Here is a 25,188-nt window from a genome sequence, read left to right on the forward strand (position 1 = left end):
GTCTGCAGACTTTTTTTCCTAAGGAGTAAATCATGATGCTTTCATGGGCTTTTAAAGAGCAGGCTCTTCTGTGTACTGAATGCCTTGAGAGCAATGGAAGAGGCTTTAGAACTGAAATTGGCCATTCACTGCCTATCCATTACTGTCATGGCTGTCTCCCCCGAGACAAAAGTAATTACAGAGTTGCCAAGTTCAGTTTAAACAAAGCTGGGCGCTATGTCTAAGAATCAGTAAAAGTTGTGAGGATTTTTTGGGCAATCCTAGTGGGTTTACTTTCATTTTGTTTTGCTTCTACTTATGTATTTACTCATGCACTTTTTGAAAACAAAACAAAAAAAGTTATTCTGACATTCTTCTAAATATTTCTAATTAGTACAAAATTACAACAGTGTATTTATGAGTATCATTGGTCACCATTACTAAACAAATAACATGTAAAGTTATTAGATTCAAATTCCTAAATTAACAAATCGTAATTTTAGGAGTATGAAAAGACTATATTGAATTTGGTTACAGCTGCAAAATAGTCCACCTATATGATTTCTTTGTTTGTTATTTTTTTAGCTGTGACAGGAGATGTCAGGGCAGATATGAAATCAAAAGCATGGAGAATTATCATTTGTGTGTACTAACTCCTTCTTTCACCAACTGATAACCATGAATATCCCTACAGAGTGTGGGGAATATTTTTTATTTACTTGGGGGTTGTTGAACTTTTGGTGATTGGAGTTTCTTAATAGTAGCGTTCTAGGGAAGCTTCTACCACAGAAGCTACATTTCCCTCTGACCGTTCTTCCCTCTCTTCTTAATCTGCTATGAGCTATTGAAGCTACATTTTCATATTTTAAAAAGAAAGCATCATATTAAAATTCATTTCAATATAACACATACAGGATTAATTCTATTTTTAAAAATTAATTTTTTTACCTAGATCATTTGTTTATCATCCTAGGTAGGGTTACAGTTAAGGCATTTACATATTTAGATTTACAGATGAAGCATAAAAATGTAAAATGTCTCTTCCTTTGGCATTTGTTCTAGATGATATGAGAGTTCAGAATGTTGATTCTAATTTAAACTTTTGATTATTGGCCATTTCATTTCCTCTGAAACAAACAACTAGGTAACCAATGATTTCTTGGTGCTTTGATGTTAGAAGTGTGCTGTTTATTCTTTGCATAAGTGTTTCCTCATTTGCTTTCTAACATCTATAATTTATTTAGTTTGAACTTTGCAACTGATTCTCCCTCCAGAAACTTACCACATTCCACCTAAATTAAGCACCTTTCTTTTAAACACGGACCACTAAAAGATCCTTGGTGGGTACTAATCCCAGGAGGACAATTGAATTGGTGTTTAACATGAAGAAGTACATATGTCACCGCACAGAAAACACGCAGGACTCATCACTGCTGCCCCTGAGACCACAGAAAGGTTTTCAGCCATGTCCACCTATGATGATCAAGATGAACTGGGATTGTCATCAAAGTGGCAGACTTAGTTGAAAACACACCACAAATAAAATTAATACTACACATATAAAATAATACATTGCACACATTTACTATCTTCTAGGAGTATTTTCTGTACAAAAATAACTATCGGTAGGTATAATAAATTTATATTTCTTTATTTATCCCCTATTAAAATCAAATATATTCAATGAACACTCTTATCATGTTTCAAACATAAATTATTTCCTTGAAATCAATGAAGTAACACTCCTAAATATTTACACTTATTTAAACAAAACTACCAATAAGCCGGACTTTGTGTATGTTATTTATGTTCGAATATTTATACAATTTTAATAAGAATTAGACCTGATCCTGATTGTTAAAATAACTCCTTATTGCTGAAAACTTACTTTTAAAGAATTTAGGAACATGGAAATATGTTTACTTAAACAAATCTAAATGTAATCTCCTAAGTCCTATTAATGTGCCATAACCTCTCTTAGACTTAGGCACCTACACTTATCTACCTCTGTTGGTTTTAATTTTATTTCCTTCCAATAATATTTTTGCTTCAATACAGTATTAGATAAGAAAATTTGTTTTTTCCACTCTTTCTCCCTCTCTCTCCTTCCTTTCTCTCTCTCTCTCTCTCTCTCTCTCTCTCTCTCTCTCTCTCACACACACACACACACACACACACACACAAATACACACACACACACACACACACACACACAGAGAGAGAGAGAGAGAGAGAGAGAGAGAGTTTTATATTTTCTATTTATTTCAGCTTATGAGTTTGAGGGGTTCTAGTAGAGACAAAATGAATAAACCCTACTACGATATAACTGGAAATGATCCTCATGTCACAGCCAACCCATTGCAGACTGACAAACCTGAGATTTAATCAATACAAACACATGTAATTAAAAAGAGCTTTGTGTACTTGTGACATTTTCTTGTATCTGTGCTACAGTTTAGCTCTCACCCTGGGGCACCAAATTCTTTATACAGGTCCTGAGAAAAACTTAAAATCATAATGTCTGGCTTGTAAGAAATTATTCTATGCATTTCAAGAAAAAATTTTCAAAAAAAACCCATGGATTATACTTTGATTTTTATATACTGGATGATGAGAAATTAAAATCATCTAAAATCATATTTTACCTTTTCGCCTTTAGAGCCCTTGAGACCTCTGACACCATCTGCTCCCTGTGGAACAAAAAGGAACATTAAAGAACAACAACACTTCACCGTAAAATGAAATAGTTTGCAAATAGCTTAGCATTTACCTTTACTCCACGGGGACCAGGATAGCCAATAGGTCCCTGAGGACCAGGAGGACCCTGTAAAACATTCATTGTGACTTAAATGTATGTAACATACATTGGCAAAACTATTCATTCATGTACTGCTGTTTTGTCAAATAAAGGTTTCAAGAAATACTAAGTAAAAGTTTAATATTTACATAAATAATATACAGAGATTCAGTAATTCGTATTAGATTCATCATAATTATGGTAATTTATTCTATATACACTAAATATTTGGCTATCACCCTGAGAATTCTTTATACAAAAATGATAACACAATCAATTTTCTAAATTTATTATCAGAAAAGTAAAATTAGGTATTGTAGGTGTACTTGTTTATAGTTTGACAGGATCTTCAATAGATTCTTTGTAACCTACCAGGGCACCCTTTTCTCCAGACTGGCCTTCTTTCCCAGGATGACCCTATATGGAGCAAACATACACTGGTAAAGACAAGATATTAGTGGTAACTGTGAACCTTGTTATACCTTCCACCCCTTTAAAAACATCAGATCATTCTTATGTCCTAGATGGAATGTTAAGACCTAAGTGAAATGTTATGGCCTAGATAAAATGTTAAGGCCTAGGTCATTGTTACCTGAATATTCTGCCATTAAAAGAAAACTTTCTCATATATTTCTGCTGTTACTAGGAAACTTTCTAATGCCAAGACAGATTACATATTCTATTATGTTCTGTGCCTTTGGGAGCCAATCATGATAGAAGTCAATCGGATTATACTGCATAGTTACCCACAATAGGCTTGGACCTAAACCAACCATCCAACAATTCCTACTGCACCTATGCATAAGCTTTTATGATATCAGGTGCCTCTGCTATGCACCCCAACAAAAAAAGAGACACCTGCACCAATATAGGAAACCAGTTTGAATAAGACTTCCATTTTGAGTAGTGGTCTAGTAAAGTTTAACTTCCCAAGACCTCCCTGGGAACTGACATCCTATTTGGCAAAAAGAGACATTTATTGGGTAACTGACATCCTGGTTGACAAGTTAAGATATGAATGTGGGACAAGTCCCATCCTAGTAGACAAATTGGAGCATGAATATTAGACAAGACAGGTCGTCTACTGCAGTTGAATGCCGCAACCAATGAGAGCAGGATAATTGTACAACAAAGACATGCTCCTAGGGAAGCCTCCTATGCCTAAATCCTGATTGGTGAAATAAATTGACACAGATATATTTGTGGATTCTGGTTTTAAAACCCTGTAGGAAATTAACTCAATGCTATGGTTCAACTCCTGAATCTAGACCTGTCAACCTGTTCAACAAGTCCTAGGGCATATGCCCAATAAACTATCCCTTTCTGACTGAGATAAGTGTTCAAATGGTTTGTGAGGTGATTCTTGAACCCCCAAAATCATATGCTTTATTCTAAAATATTATTAAAATATTGTACAAGGGTCATGGCTTTTAATAACATTGAAAGCTGGTAGTTGAAGAAAAACATTATATTTGATGAGTGTGTGTTTCATTGAATATGAAATCTTTTTAAAATGAAAGCACATAAAATAATACATCCTGTTATTAACAGTTCAATCTCAAAATCTTACACAAAGCAAATTTCATTTGGTTGATACTTTTTATGCAAACAAAAGCATCCTCAAAAGTCAGTAGGAGCATGTGATGAAAATACCGAGAAAAACTAAAGATACTAATCATATTATCATGCTATTGAGATGTATATATAATATATATATATATATATATATATATATATAAATAAAGTATACTTTATATCCACAGGTAAAAACAGAATAAGAAATCTGGTATCTTGCTTGAGACTAGACTAAGTAGTTTGAAGAGTCAACATAAGTGATAATTTTAAAATAAAGACAGAAATTATATGTATCTGTGAAAAAGAGTAATAACAGATATTTCTATATTCCCACAGGAGGAAGAATGCCCCTATAGTCTGAAAATTTTTCGTGGACAGAATAGGAAAAAAGCAATGCCTGCCGTGTTATTTCACCTGGTGTTTCTTTCTGCTGTCTGTCTATGTTCACTTACACAAGTTAGAGTCATTTAATAAGACGGGAATCTCAGTTGAGGAAATGGCCCAACCAGACTGGCCTACAAGCATCTTCTTGTTGGTGATTGGGAGGACCAAGCCCATTATGTATGGTTCTCAGATGGGAAAAGTGGTGCTGGGGGTTACAAGGAAGCACCCTGAGCAAGCCAAGAGAGACAAGACCAACTCAGCACTCCTCCACAGCCTCTGTGTCAACTCCTTCCTATGTTCCTACCCTGCTTGATTTCCTGTCCAGACTTCTCAGTGATGGATGATAATATGGAACTAAAGAAGCCCTATCCTCCCCAGGTTGTTGTTGGCCATGGGGTTTTATTAACTGAAATCCTAAGGCTGAAGACTAAGAGGCAAGTTTAAAATGGATGAACTCATGTTCTCTATGAGGAGAAACAGACACTAAAAAGTAATAGCCACTGAAAATACAAGCTGACTGAAATAAAGGAACATGTGGAATTACGAAGGAGACATTTTGGCAGGTTCTGCTGTGCAGCATGGGGGTCACTTTATATAGAGGCTACTACAATTGATTGTGGAAATCTCAGTGACAACACAGACAGCTTTGACTTACAGGAGGTCCATCGGCACCAGGAAGTCCTGCAAGCCCTGGTTTTCCTTGTGGTCCCTAGGCAAAAAGAAGAAAATATGATTTAAAAGAGAGGAAATATATAAAAAGCTCTACATGGTGGGTATCAGTACAACACTAATAGCAACATGACCTTGAGAGGGTGTCTTCCATCACTAAGTATTCAACAGTGTCCTAAATACTTGATAACCAAAAACACAGTACATAAAAGCAAATGAAAACTAAACTCAACAGATGTCAAAATATGCTACATTTAGTTGGCACGGTTGTTTTAAATCTTTCATTATTAAAAGTGACAAGTTTTTAAGTGATACAATTAAAGGTCACCAACAGAACAAAAATGCAAATAATGCAGGTCAGAAATCATTCACTCCTAACATTGAGTAAAGCTTCAGAGTAAAACTTTGAAATTCACATTGACAATGTTATATTAATACATATCCAAAGATACAATTATAGGCTCTACCAAATGCTTTGGAAATAGTAGACCAAATACACAATGGTGGCACCTGAGGACGAAAAAAAGAGGTGAAATATTCCTAATGCTATGCTCTTAGTGTCAGAGGAGACAATTATTGCCAAGGTGTTTGTGGTAATGTAACCAAATGAATGTGTTGTTGGTTGTGTAAAAGTATTGCATGCATAACTATATATATATTATGACACGATTATGGTGATAAATGAATACATTAACAATTAATACATTTACTACACTACACTTCTACTTAATGAAGAATAAGTTTACTCTAAAACAGGTTTTATTCTGTCAGCCCATATACATCTTTTTACCTCTCTTGATTTTGAAGAGGCTGCATAAGAGACCTATGAATGGGATCTAGATTTGCACATATGCTTGTTACATTGTTCACATATTTTTAAGACTGTCCTATTATTAACAAACATGGATACAATTCAGAGTTCTAGACATGGATAGTCAGGTTCTTAAACTGTTTTAGTAACTGCAAGTTCCTGAACGATTTATTAGGACCTGTTAAATGTACATTTATTTTGATATAAAAGGAGTATAAACTGATATGCATTAACGAAAGATGAAAACGTAACTGCTCGGTGGTCCTTTCTTAACTACCGAGAATTTCTAATTCCATGTCAGCTTATCATGCCTAAATGTAGAACACTGTAGAACACTGGGTTTGTTTCTTCAAAACACAGGACACCAACACAGAATGAGTCCATGCATTATTGCTACAAGTAGAGGGGCCGAGGTTTTGGCACCCAGTGCTACATGGACCTTTCTTAAGAGAAACTTAGGCATTCTATTGGGGAGACTAAGTTTATGAAGCCCTGGGCAGTATTGCTTAGAATGCATTCCACTTGCCAGGACTTGAGAATAGTTGGTAGAGGAAAGGGGATGTCATCAGCAAGCCTGAATCTCAGACAGTTCACAGCATTTCCACTGTTAGAGGGCATTTAACGTAAGCACTGTACCCATGTTGACTGGCACTGCTAAGCTTGATAGGAAAGCACCAATTAAATTACATGTAACAGAAAACAAGGGAAGATCACCTTTTCAAAATGGCTTTCATTTATTACTTGAATCCTTTTGGAAGGGCTTAAAGTTTTCAATTCTTTCCAACAATATGCAACCCTATTACATCTCACAGTCATTCCCTTAAGCCACAGAATACTTAATTGCAATATTTTGCCTGTCACTTAATCTTTATTTTCAAGACACTGGGTTTGTTTCTTCAAAACACGGTACACCAACACAGAATGAGTCCATGCATTATTGCTACAAGTAGAGGGGCCGACGGTTTGGCACCCAATGCTACATGGAACTTTTCCATTGATATATATTTGAAGAAAGACAAGAAATATTAAAACTCTGCCAAAATAAGATGATATTTAAATGAAACTGAATTCAATCCATCTTCTTTTGAATGGAAGTTTCGTGACAACAAAATGTTTTATCTGCATTTCTAACTCCCCGTGCTTTCCCTGGTGAGATGAGAATAAAGATGAGTGAATGTCATATGTTTCATATTTTAATAACAGTTAAAATTTATGAAGTGTTTCTATGCACTATGTTAAGCAATTTATATGCTTATATCCACTCTGTCTGAGTGAGTCCCAGGAAAAATCAACATCTGTTATTATGTGACATGTGACATAGTCATAGTCTGTATGCATGTAGAAAGCCACTCAAGTTTTCAAAGTCACTGTCTTTAATCGACATTTACTTTGTGTCTTGGTGTTTCTCACTGAGCTCATAGAGTCACATCATTTGTTTTCTGTAAATCAATTAGCATGTGAGTAATATGAACTCTAAACTCACAAATTAAATCACAGGAAATGCTCTCCTTGTCAAAAATGTCAGAATAAATAGCAGAGGTAGTTCATCATTGCAGACTACTAGTAGCCTTTGCTAGAAATATAATTAAAATAAGCTGAAATAATTTTAAGTTAAAGTTATTAGATGTTAAGGTTTCAGTTATTAAGTTTTAGACTTAAGTTTTTAGATATTAAAATATCTAATTCCAATATAATACTAAATATTAAATTACACATGAAATAGCTATTGTTACAAAGTTTAAAGTAACAAGTGATTTAGTAAAATAATAGAAAATAAATAAAATAATACTCACTACCTGATATAGGCAAGATATTAAGTACAGACCATATACACAGTCTTTCAATATCTGTCTTTTTGAGCTTATTGTCTTTTTGATGGGACAAAATTGTCTTTGAATTTGGAAAGTGGATATGCTCAGAACAGAGAAAATACTTGAGTACAATGTGAATAAAGCTGCAGTGAGCCAAACCATATATTTTACCTTTGGCTCTAAAAGAGGAATTCAAATATAGCCATTTTTCCAAGGAGAAAATTCCTCTTAACAATCCAAGGAATATATAATAAGATTCTGTTGAAATATAACAGGTACATATTTTAAATGTAATTTATAAAATGGATGTGATGTTTATGAAGAGTTTGATAGAAGCCAATAGTTGTCAAGTTTGAATATACTGATCTAAAACAGAGACTCAAGGTGAACAGTGCGGTCAATAATACGCTGCTTGCCAAACTAAATGGCTTAAAATAATCTTCAAAGCATACCTAAACTTCATACTGTATTTTTCAACACCCTCAATTTACTGCACAATATAATCATCCCCATAAACAATGAACTTCAACAGTCCTTATAGAAAGGAAGTAGGCAATTAGACAACTGTGATCTAAGGAGGTGGAAACAGGCAGGCTCCAGTGAGTTAGAAGACAACCTGGACCACATAGAGAGTTGATGTGGTCAACCCCTGGCAAAAAGTAAAAAGAAAGAAAGAATTGTGGAAATGACCAACAACAATTAAAAATTAAAGATGCCAAGTTCAGGGAATGCTAAGAGAATGATGATAAGATCTTGGAATACCGTGAGAGAGTGATCAAAACACAAGAGAGACGAGTATTAATGTGGATGTGGAAAAACTAGCATTTCCATGTATTGTATTACTGATGGAAACAAGAAATAAAATTTTCAACCATCAATAGTTTAGAAGTTAAAAAAATCAGTATACCATGCTTACTATACTATCTAATGCTTTTAACTACGTACAAGAAATGAGTAAAGCTATGTCTATGCAAACATTTTCCTGTATATCCTGCATATCCTGTATATCCTCATGGCACCACATTGATGAAAAATGGCTATCAACGGATGAACGAATAGACAGAATTTGGAATGTGATACCAATTGCAAAAAGAGATCAGATTATAGATACATGATCTCACTTGGTTAAGTCCCTAAAATAAGCACAAAGACCATATGCTCAGTGCTATGATGAAATTTATGCTTTGAAATATCAACATTTCATTACTATAAAATATTCAGGTGGTCGGAAATTGTACAGACAGAAAGCGAACAGACTGTTGGTTAATATTGTAGGATGGAAAGGGGACTCAGAAAGCCTTCCTAGGGTGATATATTCTAAAAATTAAGTCTTTGTACAACTTTGTAAATTCATTAAAAAAAATCACTGTCTCATGTAAAGCTATACAAGTGAACTTTATAATATGTAAATTATACATGAGTAAATATTGATTTTTCTCAGAAGAACCAGTTATGTTCACTGAAATTCACAAAAAAAGGAAAAAAAAAGGAAAAAAATCACTTCAGAGAGCCAGCTAATGATTGTACTATAACCAAGGCAGAAAGGAGGTACTACTTGGGGAATCTCACAAAGGAAACCAGGGGAAAGTGATCCCTTTTAAGTACTCCAGTTATTCTTGCTGACAATCCAGACACTGAGTTAGTAATAAAAATATTATTTCTCACCTACACCAAAATGGGTCAGTGGAAACTTAGAAGAACCCTTTAAGCAGATCATGCAATAAGTTTTATTGAAAGCAAATGTAATTACAGCCAAAAAAAGTATAGATTTTTATGTGCTGGAGGGATGACTCTTTAGTTAAGAGCATTGGTTGCTCTTCCATAGGACCTGGTTTCAGTTCCCAGGAGCAGCACACAATGATCTTTCAGTGCACTTCCAGAGGATCTGATGCCCTCCTATGGCCTCCACAGGCTTTGCACACATGAGGTGCACAGACAATTATACAAGAAAAGTATTCATACACAGAATAAAGTTTATTATTTACAAATAATACAGTTTAAGTTATATTTCATAAACTTCTTTCCTTACAAAAAAATCCTTCAAAGTAAATCAAACCATCACATACCATAATGAATCAAGCACAAAGATTATACTGTTTTTTGTAGTAATAATTCTGCCATTGATATCTTGTTTTGGATGATAGAAAAGCGCATGAAACATGGTGGATATTGAAAGTACAAACTTAATGTGCAATTCCCCAGCTTCATTCTGAATTTCTAACTCTAACAGTAATGAAGTTCAGAGCTTACAGACTTTGAACAGTCATCCCAATTAGTTACTGAAATTATCATTACCGATAATGTTATCTGCAATCTAAGTTGAAACTTTATACTTTTTAAAATTACACCTTAAAGATGTTTAAATAAATTCTATCCAATGTCTAAATAAATTATATCCAACTTTTATTACCGTGGTTCTAATTTAGGTGACTGTATGACTTTGATAACAAGGAGGGGAAGTATGGAGATGCCTTATCCAAAAGACAAGGCTTTACCCCTGCTGTAAAACAGCTTACCAGTGATTATGAGAACACGAGAACAACTTACTTTTTCTCCAGGAGGACCAATTGGGCCTTGTGGACCAGGAAGTCCCTGTTATGAAAGAATTTATTTAATGTCAGGAATCATTTCACAAGGACACATCTTCACAATAGATAATTAAATCGATGGTACTTGGATTGAGTCACAGGAGAATCTCTCTCTCTCTCTCTCTCTCTCTCTCTCTATCTATCTATCTATCTATCTTGCTTTCTCATTTATGTCACCTCTCTCCTCCTCCTCCTCCCCCTCTCTCCCTCTCACTTTCCCAATTCTTCACTCAAACACACACACACACACACACACACACACACACACACACACACACACCACACACACACCACACACACACCACACACACACACCACACACACACACTCCCTCCTTTGCGTCACAGAGCAGTTTGAGGAAGTTTCACAAGCTCCTCTTTGCCAGAGCTTATAATGCAATTCTATCCAGAGCCTTCTGTAGGTTTTCACCATGGCACCCTATGAATGCTGAATAAGTCATTTTCCTCTTGAACATGTTAAAAAGAAATGTTTTTCATATTCACAGATTAAACATATTTGGCAAATGGCTTAGACTTACTTGAGGTCCTGGATTTCCTTGCTGACCTGGTGGTCCAGGCTCCCCTTGAGGACCCTGCATAGGAAGAAATAAAATAATTAGTAAGGCTTTTGCATTATAGTTTTTAATTCAAATAGTTAGCACCGAATCAGTTTTCATTCAAGACGACTGGAAAATATATTTCATAATGTGTAATATATTTTAATTTAATAACACTAAGTCCAGTGCTCTGAAATTGACATGAGTGTATAGATATAAACTACATACCATGTTTCCTTTTGGTCCTTGGGGGCCATCTATACCTCCAATACCCTTCAATGAAGAACAAAACAGATGTAAAATTTTAAATATTAAACAAGAAAATAAAATGAATCCTTTTATAATATGCTAGCCAGTAGCCTTGGTGAATGAGGATTCTTTTAGAAATGAAGAGAAATTAAGGAAGACTTGTATAGTGCCTCCCACCCATGTCCACCCTGAAGACAGTCTAGCAGCATTTTCCATTGTGTGCTATGATATATCATGAAAAGCATGAGACCTACCTAAACGGACAGAAAGAGCAAGGATGGAAAAATAATTCAATGAACCTGAGAGCTAATATCCATAGAACTAAAAGTACAGCAGGACTGTGAACTAGTTTCTCTAAAGAGGTCTATATGTATACATATGCACATGAATTGCATATACATATACATATGCATTACATATACATATACATATGCATTACATATACACATATACATACATATACATTTGGCAACAAGCTTTCTCCTAGGAAACCCAGAATTTCCCAGTAATACATACAGGCTGCCCAGGAGGTCCTGGAGTGCCCCTTGGTCCCAGCAAGCCTCGTGGACCCTGAGAGGAATAAAAGAAAAAGAGAAGCTTGCATAAGAAATACCCTCAGAACAGGCCTCTTTCACTGAATGACTTTAATATAATGTGAGTTAAAATATTTATTCATCTATCAGTACATGGAAAGTGTTTAAAAAACATTTTATGTAATATAAATATTGAATGTTTATAAGACACAAAAGGAAAAAGTAGATAACAGTGTTTAGCATAGAAACTTTCTTACATTCAATTTATTTACACATGTATCACTTGTAATGTGTTTTAAAAAACAAAATAGTCAAATGTTCTTAATAAGACACCTTTGTTTCATTTTCTAACTTGGTTGGCACACTCAGTTTTGTTATGATGACACTGATTGAACAAACAGAAAAGGTGGGACTCTCATTCATCTTCCTAAATTAAATCTTAGGTGAGCATTCTTTTAAGAACCAACAGCTGGAGGGTTGGGGATTTAGCTCAGTGGTAGAGTGCTTGCCTAGCAAGAGCAAGGCCCTAGCAAGGCCCTGGGTTAGGTCCTCAGCTCCGGGGGAAAAAAAAAAAAAAGAACCAACAGCTGGGTATTTATCTATGCGGATTATAGAACCATTTTCTACATTGAAGGGTTTTAAATTATTAACAGTTACATTGAAATCCCTTTTCTGTCCTCTTCTCAAAGTTCTTTCCCAGCTTTAGAAACATACTCATAATAGTTTACTCTATACTGTAATGGACATGGCCGGCTTTAATGAAGCAAATGAAAGCTGAAGTCAGGAGGCCTCTTCAAGTCTGCTTCTCTTCCTGAGCTGGCTCTGGGTAAACGGCCTCCACTGACCTTCTATATTATCACATTTAGTAGAGAGGAGTCATATAATCCAATGGGTGGTATGTAAAATCTTAGTATCTTCTTCTGAAAACAAGGATAATTTTCATACAAAAATCAATTGTGGAACTACTAATCATATTAGAAAATAAATTTATTAAAAAAAATCTGCTACCCTTGGCAGGGAATAGGGAGGCAAAGATTAAAACAGAGGCAGAAGGAACACCCATTCAGAGCCTGCCCCACATGTGGCCCATACATATACAGCCACCCAGTTAGACAAGATGGATGAAGCAAAGAAGTGCAGGCCGACAGGAACCGGATGTAGATCGATCCTGAGAGACACAGCCGGAATACAGCAAATACAGAGGCGAATGCCAGCAGCAAACCACTGAACTGAGACTGGGACCCCCGTTGAAGGAGTCAGAGAAAGGACTGGAAGAGCTTGAAGGGGCTCGAGACCCCACATGAACAACAATGCCAAGCAACCAGAGCTTCCAGGGACTAAGCCACTACCCAAAGACTACACATGGACTGACCCTGGGCTCCAACCACATTGGTAGCAATGAATATCCTAGTAAGAGCACCAGTGGAAGGGGAAGCCCTGGGTCCTGCCAAGACTGAACCCCCAGTAAATGTGATTGTTGGCGGGAGGGCGTTAATGGGGGGAGGATGGGGAGGGGAACACCCATAAGGAAGGGGAGGGGGAGGAGCTAGGGGGATGTTAGCCAGGAAACAGGGAAAGGTAATAACGATCGAAATGTAAATAAGAAATACTCAAGTTAATAAAGAAAAAAAAAGGAGTAGCCATCGTAGAGGACAGTGTGCATGAAAAAAAAAATCTGCAACAAAACCTGAATAATAAGAATTATAACCAGCAGGATGTGACAGTCCACAGAGCCTTTCCTCAAGTCACAAAGGTTCCCTTCACAAGAAAAGGCAATAGTGTACACTGGTTTTTAATATGAAAACTCCTTGGCTAATTTGTCTGAAATGCAATGTTTCTGAGTTTAGCACTGCCTAACTAGTGGAAGACACTATTTCCCAAGAAAGAGATTGGGATTTAAAAATAAAGGAAATAGATGCTTACAGCTTCCCCTGGAAGACCCCTGGGCCCGATCTCTCCATCTTCTCCCTATGGGTGACAAACATGGATGGAGTCCTGTTAGAGGGGTGTGATTTCAAAAGGACTTTGTTCTTTGGTGGTCTAATTGTAAACAAGTCTGAAACAAGCAAAATCGTAGTATACCCTCATTCCATCATCGCCGGGGAGGCCAGGTGGACCTTGTGGACCTCTTTCCCCCTAGGGAATAAACAGACACAGGATAAATACAGGGATCGAGGTGATTGTTTCTGAGTATAGACGACTGTCAATATAACCAGGCACAACAGGACACTTGTCCTCGAAATCTTCCTTGCCTTGACCTTTCTTGAAGTAGTTTCAGTAGTAAAATTTTAAACTCTAACAGGATTTACAAATTAGTATGCTAGAAAAATTTCCTCTCAACTTTTAATAAAAATGATTTAAAGAAAACATATGCAAAATATTTCCAGGCAGTGATCAAGAAATGAATCATTCAGAAAATTATTTATGACTATCTTAAGAATGAGTATACTTGTGCATCCTTTTGTTTCTTAATTTCTGAATAATTCAATATTAAACCAGCACAACTCGTGAAAGCTTCAAGGGATTTAGGATTTATTTCACAAAACAAAATTGCACGTTCATCCTAGTACGTGTTAGGAGTACAATGTTATTTTGTTAGGTTGACTATGAGATTAAACTTTCCTTTTCATTCTCCAATTTACCTAAATACAGTCCTAGGTTTGTTCTTCATTCTGGTGAAGAAAGATACAAACAACCGATTCTTACTGTTTTTAAAACCGCCTCCCAATTTCCCACGAAAAGATAACCAGCAGTTTTGACTCTCCAGCACACTGATTTCTCGAGCCTTACCATTAATGAGTTCTTGCACTGAAGTGTGCATCACAAAGCAACAGTATGTTGCCAGGATATCTTCAGGTGTCCTCATCTCGGTTATTTCCACAGGAAAATATGTAGAGAATATGCAATGCTCAAGAAATAATATTCTCATTTAAGTTCTCCAACTCTTCTATTAAAGGGTCTCCCTCACAACTGTGAGCACAGACATTCTGCCTCTATCTTTTTGTAGATAGGAATATTTGAAAGTCTATACGTAGTGAAAAATCACACTGGCACTATATACAAAGTTGTATCTACATTTTCTCAGTGTCCAATAAATACAAAAATTTACCAAACGGAGTCACCACTGTCTGTGTTAATATTTTTCTTCTGATTTCCAAAGTATACCATAACCACCTAAGCTCTTAAGATTACTATTACATCTTGGATAAGAATGCAGTAAAGGTATCTTACCCTGTGACCTTTGTCACCCGGCAGACCTGGAAGTCCATCAAACCCTCGGTCTCCCTGCAAAATCACATATAATCATGACCAGTATATTCTCATTCCGGGTCTGGACTCTAATGTCAGTGTGAACTGTAAATTTCAATACATTTTATATTACATTACAATACTGTCAAGGACAAAGTGCCAAACATGATCCGAATACAAAGTTATAAAGTCCTCGCCTTAGATCCAGGTTCTCCTGGCATGCCTCTTCCTCCATCAGCACCTGGACGGCCCTAAAAATGCAGAATGTGAGATTAGGCAAAGCGGTAACATAGCAGTAAATACAAAGAAACGAACTCATCAATGGCTGACATGCACAAGGAAAAATAGCCATACCCTCTTTCCAGGTTTTCCGGTTGGACCAGGAGGACCTTGGACACCTCGAGGACCCTGTGGGAAGACATTAGAAGCAGAGTGCCGAAATCTTAATCAGTCAAAGTCAAAAGAGAAGTTTTAGAAACCAGTATTCTGTGTGTCCCACAACTGTTTAATCACAAGATTTTTTAGGCTTAAAAATTCTGACACAGCAGAAGTCAAAAGAGCAAATTTTTAAGGAGCTTCTCATATAAACAACTATATTGCAAAATATTTTATGTGGATGTGAATACAGTCAAACAAAAGGAAATATAATGGTAAACTTATAAGCCTTTATGATCAATTCAGTTATGATGTGTTCAGTTGTCAGAAAGGTGGTTTCCACATAGCAGTCCTGGAACTATGTCAATGCCATCATTCTGTTCTCATTTCAAGAACTTGACCTTTTTCCGTTTCATTGTTTAAATGTCCTTGCCGAGATGATCCATGTCCCAAACCACTAAGCACATTGGATTTAATCACCTTTCAAGCACAGTGAAATCTCCTGTAACATGATTGATTATCTGTTAAAGTTTCCAACTAAATCTTCGTGAGTGATTATTCAACTATTCACAGAGTCCTGATGATCATATTCTAACTAGAATCAAGCTCTCATCGAAGGCTACAAATATTTGTTCTGGAAATGTAAGGATGATGGTGTCTAATCATTGGAAGTCAGAGAGTACAGCTTAAAAACTGTTGGAGAGGGGTCTGTCATGAGTCTAACCAGAAGGGAAGAGAAGAAATACCAACTCAATGAATGTTGCTAGGTTTGGATTTTTATCCTTAATGAACTAATTTTATTTTACATGTATGTCCCTAGGTGTGTTAAGTACACCATGCATGTGCATGGGCTTGCGGACATCAGGGGAGGCCATCAGAACTGGACATAAATGTTGCTGTTAGCAGCCTTGTGGGTGCTGAGAACCAAGCCTGGGACTTCTGGAAGTTATACACTTAGCTGAGGAACAATCTATCCAGCTGTGCACTACAGACAGATGTCAGAGAAAGAGATCCTTCTCTGATATCACCTAACTCTTTGGACTTAAAGGCTCAACAAAGACTATATGTCCCCAAACACATACCGTCTTTCAGGTTCACCAGTTCTGTAAGCAGATGAGTATGTATGCTGCTTTGCAAATTTTAATGAGCAATTATTTTTCAATTTTCGTATGTAGCGTATTTTAATATTTTTTCTGAAATTCCTAGTGAACCAAGTTAGTGTTTTCCATCTCTTTATAGCAATGTTAATTAAACAAAGAAAGCAAGGTTAACACACAGCTTGGGCTGGTCAAATATTGTTACCAACTTTCTTAGGGTTCTGTTGCAGGAAGCTATGGTATGTACACGATGGAAGATTTATAACCAAGGAGAAGAGTATAGCATTGATACACTCAAATGCCATGAATCTGAAGACCTTATCAAAAAGACAGCAATAAAATGTTATATAAGACACAATTTCGTGTAATTTTTTTTTTCTGAAAAATGTCCAAAATTCTGTGAGAAAGAATAGGCTAGTGGTTAGCAGACATTTGTGGGTCAAACAAGGTTGTAAGTGTAAAGGGGGAAAATTAAGAAATTGCTTGTGTGCCTTCTGGACATAGCAGGACTGTTGCACTCATGAATTCCTAGCAGCTGTGGCTGACTGCACATGATCAAGCCATTCAGCATTCTAGCATGGAGTGACCGTCACTTGTAATTGAGGTTGTGTGGGCGTTAGTGTTAGTTTTCTTTAAAAGTACAGCTTCAGCTTCGTGCAGGTCCCCCCACAGAAGCAGTGGCTGTTCCCGAATCTGTTGTCTGCTTCCTGTTGATTCAATTCCTCTAACTGGGCTACATTGTCTGGCCTCTGGGAGAGGATGTCCCTAGCCCTACAGTGATTTCATGTGCAGGGGGAAGAGAGGACTAGTGAGGGGTGGAGGACGGACGAATTTGGGGGAGGATCTGCATGATGTGGTACTGGGAGGAGGGGGGGCTGATATTGGGATGTAAAGTGAATAAATATTTTTTTTAAAGTACAGCGTCTAGTCCTGTGATTGCCTTTCAGTGGACAGCCCAACACCCATGAGTATATGGGCAGCACAACCTGGAGTCAATGGGTTATTTAAAAGAGAACAGGAAAAACATGGACAGAAGAGGACATCAGGTTGGGAGATCGGAGGTTGAGGGTGGGGATAGCTCATGTTAGGAGAAGTTGGCAGTAAATATGACTAAAATACCTTTTTGATTCTCTTAAAGAAATGAAACATTATAAAAAAGATTTAACCAAAGAATTGTTTGGATTTATAGAGCATTTTTATCTTAATCATAGTTATAAAAGTATATAATGGGCTCTGATTCTATTATTCCTTATCATTTTTAATAAATCTAATTACAGTTAAGTAAGTAGTATCATTAGGAAAGACTACAGAGAGGGTAATGGTGGGTGAATATTAACAAAATATAGGCATGCATAGAAATGGTATAGAAATATATTATTATAATTAAAGTATGATTACAAAGTCATGAAGAAGGAAAACAATGAGGAAACAATACAGAACTTCACAGTCAATGTGAATTTACATTCTACAGCTTATTAAACAGTATTTTCATTTTAAATGAGTATTTTAAAATCACGGTGTTATATTCTTTTTTGTTTTCTTGTTTCTAACATGAATACATTGGCTGTAAAACATCTCTCTCTACTTATTATCTAACACACAAAGGTATGACATTAGCTTGCATGAAGTGCACTAGGCAATCTTCATGAAAAAATATGCTATGTTTATTGTGTGCGGAAGTTTGGGTTCAAGAAAGGAGGAGAGAGCCTGGTAACACAGATGCAATCACTTCTCTAGAAAACAGCATCATGTGAAGCTATCTACTCTCAACCCCGCCAGTTCCACAATTTAAATGCTGTGTAATTAACCAACTAATGCAAGATCAACGGTCCAATCAGATTCTTTTTCCCATTTAAAACCATGGTGTGGCCTAAATGTGATGAACAAGCATTCTTTACTCCTAACATTTCCATAATAAGCAGAAATAATAAAAATAAATAAAGAGAACGAAGTATTGGTTCTTACCTGAGGACCTGGATCCCCACTCTCACCTTTGGCTCCAGCTGAACCAGGACCCCCCTGAGGAGAAAAGCAAAGAAGACAACCAATCAATGTTAAGTCACTGATGACTTTGATTCACTCGAAAGAAATAAACATACTCTGCTAATCAGTTTGATATTTCTCATGCAATGAGCTATTAAAGTCCTATACCTAAAGTGTGGTTCTTCTAGTCAGATCAAATGCATACTGATATATGAACCATATATAAAATCTATATTCCGCTTACAACTGAACAGAAGCCAACATTAATATCACGCTGAAATTTTCTTTAAAATTTTTACTGTAACAAACATTGTCTGATAAACAAGGCCTGAGTAACCATTGCACTGTGAGGTACCACGAGGGCAGTGAATTTCCACAGAGTCAGGCATACACTGGGTTCACTCACACAGTAAGGGGTGCACAAAACCAACTCTTTATAAACATTTAATTCGCAGCTAATGAATTTTATAGTAGTAAATTGTTTTAGAAAGATGATATTGGTACCATTATTATTATTGTGAAATAACATCAAAGCATTTTCCTCAGATTGTTTTGATTTTTTCTATAAAAATGAATCATTATAATAAATATAATTTACAGATGTTTATATAATTTAAACAGTACAAAGATGCCAAGCAGATTAACTGCAAGGGAAAATGAATTGCTTTAGAAAGGAGCTATAGAATTTACGAATATATACTATGCATCCATACTGTCTAAAAGTTTATAGTATTAAAAATTAATATGATTGTTATAAATTACTTAGTGTATTCACAAGTATTCAGGTTTATTTTAATGAGTATACGTTAAATTAAACGGAGTTCCAGCAAGTCAAAACTTGATAAATCTGAAAGAAGCTTTCTAGTGCCGCCTAGTGGTATGAACATGAAATAACTCCTACTCTGTCTCCCAAGAGAAGTGAAGTAAAATGTATTTTTAAATTTTTAGAATTATAACAATAACCAAGTTTCTAAAAAAGAATTCTTGCACCTAATTTCCTATAATGAAAGAAGGACCATGTATCACTGAACTGAATACAGTTAGAGTAATCAGATTCTTTTTTTAATTGGATAATTTTTTTATTTTCATTTCAAATGTTATCCTCTTTCCCCCTTCTCACCTCCTGGCCCTGACATTCCCCTACAGTGGGCTGTGTTTCATTCTCTGTTCATACGCATTACTTGCTCTGTAGATTGTAGTAACACTCTTTTACATATACTCAAAATTACCGTGTAATTGATGGGAAAGAAGATGAACAGGAATATCATTTCTACCTTCTTTATTGCCTATGATTTTGTAAAGTATTTCCATATTCCTCTGTGAGTGTATAATTTATTTGTATCACTAGCATGTGAATAAAACTTATTTCTTTGTTAAGCGACTTAATAAAATTCTCCTTCTTGTGTTTTGAAAAGCAGAACAGTAAGAAAAAATGGACTTTTAATAATCTATTCGAAGGTGTATTTAATTGATGTCCTATTGAATATGTTTTCTGAACATTTCATACAGGAGTATATATCAAAATTATATATACATACATATATAATGAAAATTTAAGATTTAGTTTAAGGAACTATATATTTAATGAAAGCAGCAATAATTCGGCAAAACTTGCTAATTTTTATTGTATTATATTAAGGTACTTATCCGTTTATTTATACTTTTTACAGTACCAAGGATTACCATTTTATCAGGAGTTAATTAGTCAAGCTATTTTTACTACTATAGCTCCGTAGTATAACTTAAAATTGGAGAAGTAAGCCTTCCAGAAATTCTTTTATTATTCAAGACTGTTTTAGCTATCATGGATTTCTGGTGTTTCTATATGAGCTGAAAACTGCCTTTTTAAGATCTGTGAAGAGTTGTATTAGAATTTTGATGGGTTTTGAATTTAACTGCATATTGCTTCAGAGAGGCTGGCCATTTCTACTATGTTAATCCTCCTGATCCATGAGCAATGGGGATCTTTGCATCTTCTGATAGATTCTACAATTTCTTCCTTCAAAGACTAGATGTTTTTATCATGCAAATATTTTATTTGCTTGTTTAGAGGTACCCCAAGATATTTTGTATTATTTGAGGCTTTCATGAAAGGTTGTGTTTTCCTGATTTCTTTCTCATTCATTTCTCATTTATGTATAGAAGGCCAACTGGTGTGTGTGTGTGTGTGTGTGTGTGTGTGTGTCTGTGTGTGTGTGTCTGTATGTCTGTGTGTTAATTTTGTATCCAGCTACTTGGCTAAAACTTGATCAGCTGTAAGAGTTTCCTCTGATGAAAATTTTCTGGGTCATTTATGTGTACTATTTTATTCTCTGGGAGTAAAGATACTTTGAGTTCTTTCTTTCCAACTTACGGGAAGAAAACAATATGAACAAAATATAATTTAATTTAAAAACTGGGTAAATAATGAAAATATAATAAGGAAGATAACATTTAAAGGAGGCATGGGAAAGGAAAATAATCAAAATATCCTATATAAAAATTATTTTCAATAAAATAAAATATAAAAATTGCACAATTATCCAAGATTTCACATGCAATATAAATATAAAGACTTAATATATAGTGGCATTTTGATAATTAAATAGAATTCAAATAAAATATAATTATGGTTTAAATGGCAGATATGTAACTATATTACATTTGTTAAATTTTCCTTTAATTTGATGATAGCGTCCCTAAAAATCTATGACCAGAATTACTAAAAATTAAACAAAAAACTATTTAAATGAGTCAGTATGAGTCATAAACAATAAGTTTATTAGCCTGAGGAATAAACAGAGACTTGAAGTTGATGTGAGAAAACATATTAATAGGAAACTTTTAATATATAAGTTATTTAACATACCACAGGACCTGGTCTTCCGGTAAGACCCATTGGACCAGGAGGGCCTCTCAGAGCAATCTAGAAGACAAAAACCATCAAGTTTAGGAAGGCTTGCCTAGTAGTATGTTGTAGCACAGGTCATTTGGACAGGATGTCCTTGGGTAGTATATAAACTAACAAAGGTATACTAGCAACATGCTAGTAAAGTTTAGTCAGTGGTGAAGTACACGTAACTAGAACGTTCTATTTAATGACTGTTCATGTCTCAAACTTATAGAGTCTTGAATAATACATTGCCAAAATTTAATCAGTTAAAAAAGAGATTTCAGAAAAAATAGATTATCTAATAGTTTTCTACTACGAAGCACACTCCAAAAGATAGAGCATTCTTTGTCTTCACTGTGCAGGCACGTGAAGATCTTGGCTGGAGATCTTTAATAAAGGTGAACAATGAAAGGTAAATGTTTTCTAGTAGAGTTTTAAGATAAATTACGGTGATTAGCGTGTGGCAGTACAATTCAGAATTCTTTTTGTGGACAAAATAGACTGATCGGGTGCTTTATCATTAGACTCCATGTCAAAAAAATATGAAATTAGGGTATTTGAAAAACTAGAGTGCAGAGCAGAGGAAAAAGTCCTTGATAGATGTTAAGTTACTTTGATCTACTGTTTTAAATATTAATGAGTGAAAGATGAATGTGTGTTTCAAAGATAACCCTATGACTGAAAATATGCAAAATCATAAAAAATATGATGCACGAAACAAAATCAGTAAGATCTCTGAAGTTCCACCAATAACTCACCATGAGTGTTTGGACAACACACTTCTTAATTAGTAAGAATACACTAAATTTAACAAGATGACAAATCACATAAACTGACTGTGAAAACATCATCATGCCCTAGGTTAGTGACTCTCTCGGCCCTCTTTTTACAAGCTTTTTACAAGCGAGAAAGATGGAGGACTATGATGAGACAGTGCTTTCCGGATGCAGCTGGACAGATGCACATACGAACCGGGAGATGCTAGAACAGTGTGCTCACAACCTGCACAAGATCCAGCCTCACACAGCCAAAGCATGGAGCAGGAAGGAGATCAGGAACTCCCACTGTCAAGTTTTGTCAGGAAATGGCGTGCCTGACTGACCCAGCTCAAGGAGATGGTCCTATCATTCCTTCTAGACTCCACCCCAGTTACCTGGTAACAGCCAGGTAATGCCCAGCTTACTATCAAAGGAAATGAGAGCTCTCAATTCACTCGCTTACTCTCTTACTCTCTTAATGTCTTACTCTCTTACCCTCTTACTCTCTAACCTCTCTGTCCCTGCTCTCCCCATTTCCCCTCCACCCTCTCCATGTGTTCACGGCTTCTATTTCTCTCCCCCTCCTCCTCCCCCCCCTCCTCCTCTTCCTTTCTGTCTGCCTGTCTGTGTCTGTACTCCCTTCCCAACTCCCCTTCCCAGGTCCTAAATGAACTCTATTCTATACTATACATTTCATGACTGGTACGTAAGGAAAAAAGGATGCTTCAGCATGGGCCCACAGAGGCATCCCACACATACACCATATCTATCAAACTGACTTCCCTTTCCTTTTATAAAACACAACACTATACCCATGAGTGTACAAGCAGAATAAATGAACACAGCAGGTTTAAAAAATAAGTAAATGAATGAACGAATGAATAAATAAATAAATAAATAAATAAATAAATAAATATAAAAAAGAAAAACAAGAAAATCAAGAGAAAATGGAAGTGGGGCTGAAGAATTTGAAGGGAAGGACTGGGGGATGACTTGATCAAAAGACATTAATAATATGCTTTAGGGAAATGCTTGATCAGTAATGAATAAAAAGAGGACTAATCAAACAAGAAATTAACTAGCCTGAAAAACTTTTAATTATTTAACTAATTCAAAACAATAAAATTTCTTTAAAAATATATAGTTATTTTAAGTAATTTAATAATAATATAGTTTATATAAATACATATTCTCATTATCATTCAATCAAATAGTCACTTTTCAGATGGATAATTGTTTTATTATTAATTGATATTGAAAATGGTTAATAAGTTCATTTCCATATTCACTATTTTAAATGTATATGTAAATTATGATTATAATTAAAAAGTTATCTTAGACATGATACAAATACAGTTATCATAATGACACTAATCCTAAGTCCTATTTACTTTCTTCCTTGATGACTATAAAATTATGAACAAAAGCATTATATGAAATCTGACTCGTTCCTTGTTTGTTGACTGGATTTTAATATTACATCTTAATGCTCTAAAGCTAACTAAAAATGAAATTAATTACGTGGTTTGTGAATTAGAGGGATATATTCCTTTCATTGTGTGTTTTCACATTTATTTCCATAATTATAGGCTTGCAAATTAGCAGAGAAAAGTCAGGATGTGGAAGGTAAGGAATACTACATATAAGCTCTCAATATCCTGTTAAAAGTAGGACCTTTGTACGCCATGGTGGCTAATGTCAGCATTGCATGTGGCAATACAAGGGTCATTTATTTAATATTAAGTTAGTAACTATTATTCCTAGAAAGATAAATATGCTTTTTAGATTTTTTCCACAAATTCCATGTGGTGCATAGAACCACTGTTCCGTGGGCCTGCACACTGGTGTTCGATGCAGAATCAGGTCACGTGAACGGGGCTTCATGGTTTCTCACCCGAGCCTGCTGAAGAATCGCCTGAGCTTGGGCTTCCTGCGCAGAGATGGTTGGTCCTTTGGAGCCGTCACCCCCATAGCGGAACTAAGAAAAGATAAGACGAGCACAAAACCAGCTTTTGACAAAATTTGGGATGAGGTCCTTTAACCATTGCGTTAAAAATTAAATAAAAGGTTGATATTTACAAAAGTTCAAGGTCACTTTAGAATCATGTTTCTGTTTGAGGGCAATTCTGTCTTAGTCTCTATGACAGTGCTTGTTGTACAGGTCCCCTCTATCAATTCATAAAAACTGTGGATATATGTTTTATTTCCCAGTTTATTACTGATATTCTTCAAAAAAAGAAAATCATGCCTGTTTTAATCTGTGGGAATGCTACCCACTCTCACAATTCATTCATAGCAATTGCAAGTATATTAAATTGAGCAAAAGTTACAGAACGGTTCTGCTCTGGTAACCAAAACCTTTGGAATCTCCGAGACCATAAGGAAATATAAATGTCTCTCTCATCCACCCTTAAGCAGATGTTTGCTATTGCTACTCTTTGAAATTCTCAATGTCTGCCTGGATTTCTGACTTGAGATATCATCTGAGGTAATTTTCCACTGTTCATAAGAATTTCTTTGAATTTCATTACACAAAAGCTGGCAAATGCTAGATGTGTAGCAGCTAAGTAATATTATATATAAGACACTCAATATTAAAATAATTTTTGAGCGATGATTACACTAAAGACTTAATGTTTCAGTGATAGTCAATATTAGGGTAAATGTTATAATAGCATGGTAAATAACCTGTTGTTAATTAATCTACGTCCCGGACTGCTCACGTGATTAGACAGACTATGTACATTTCACTGAATGAAAAATAATCAGAGATTTAAACTGGTTTAGGGTAAAGAGAGCCATTTACCGAGTCCTGTTCAGTGAAATGACCCTAGATTCAAGGCCTTCATTCCCATCCTTTTGAAATGTCCTACTCAATGATTCAACTCCAGTATTGTTTCTT

General features: G+C 35.5%; 1 protein-coding gene across 1 annotated transcript in view; it reads right to left on the bottom strand.

Moving 5' to 3' along the window:
* Col11a1 (collagen type XI alpha 1 chain) overlaps positions 1–25,188 on the bottom strand; it is a 189,869-nt gene that overhangs the window by 90,156 nt on the left and 74,525 nt on the right. The window contains 16 exon segments of the mRNA XM_032897445.1: positions 2,625–2,669; positions 2,750–2,803; positions 3,149–3,193; positions 5,391–5,444; positions 10,574–10,618; positions 11,153–11,206; positions 11,399–11,443; positions 11,936–11,989; positions 13,876–13,920; positions 14,035–14,088; positions 15,184–15,237; positions 15,399–15,452; positions 15,556–15,609; positions 18,639–18,692; positions 21,505–21,561; positions 24,181–24,264. Of these exon segments, the coding sequence (XP_032753336.1) occupies positions 2,625–2,669; positions 2,750–2,803; positions 3,149–3,193; positions 5,391–5,444; positions 10,574–10,618; positions 11,153–11,206; positions 11,399–11,443; positions 11,936–11,989; positions 13,876–13,920; positions 14,035–14,088; positions 15,184–15,237; positions 15,399–15,452; positions 15,556–15,609; positions 18,639–18,692; positions 21,505–21,561; positions 24,181–24,264 (852 nt within the window).

The sequence above is a fragment of the Rattus rattus genome, chromosome 3 (genome assembly GCF_011064425.1).
Source record: "Rattus rattus isolate New Zealand chromosome 3, Rrattus_CSIRO_v1, whole genome shotgun sequence".
NCBI lineage: Eukaryota > Metazoa > Chordata > Mammalia > Rodentia > Muridae > Rattus > Rattus rattus.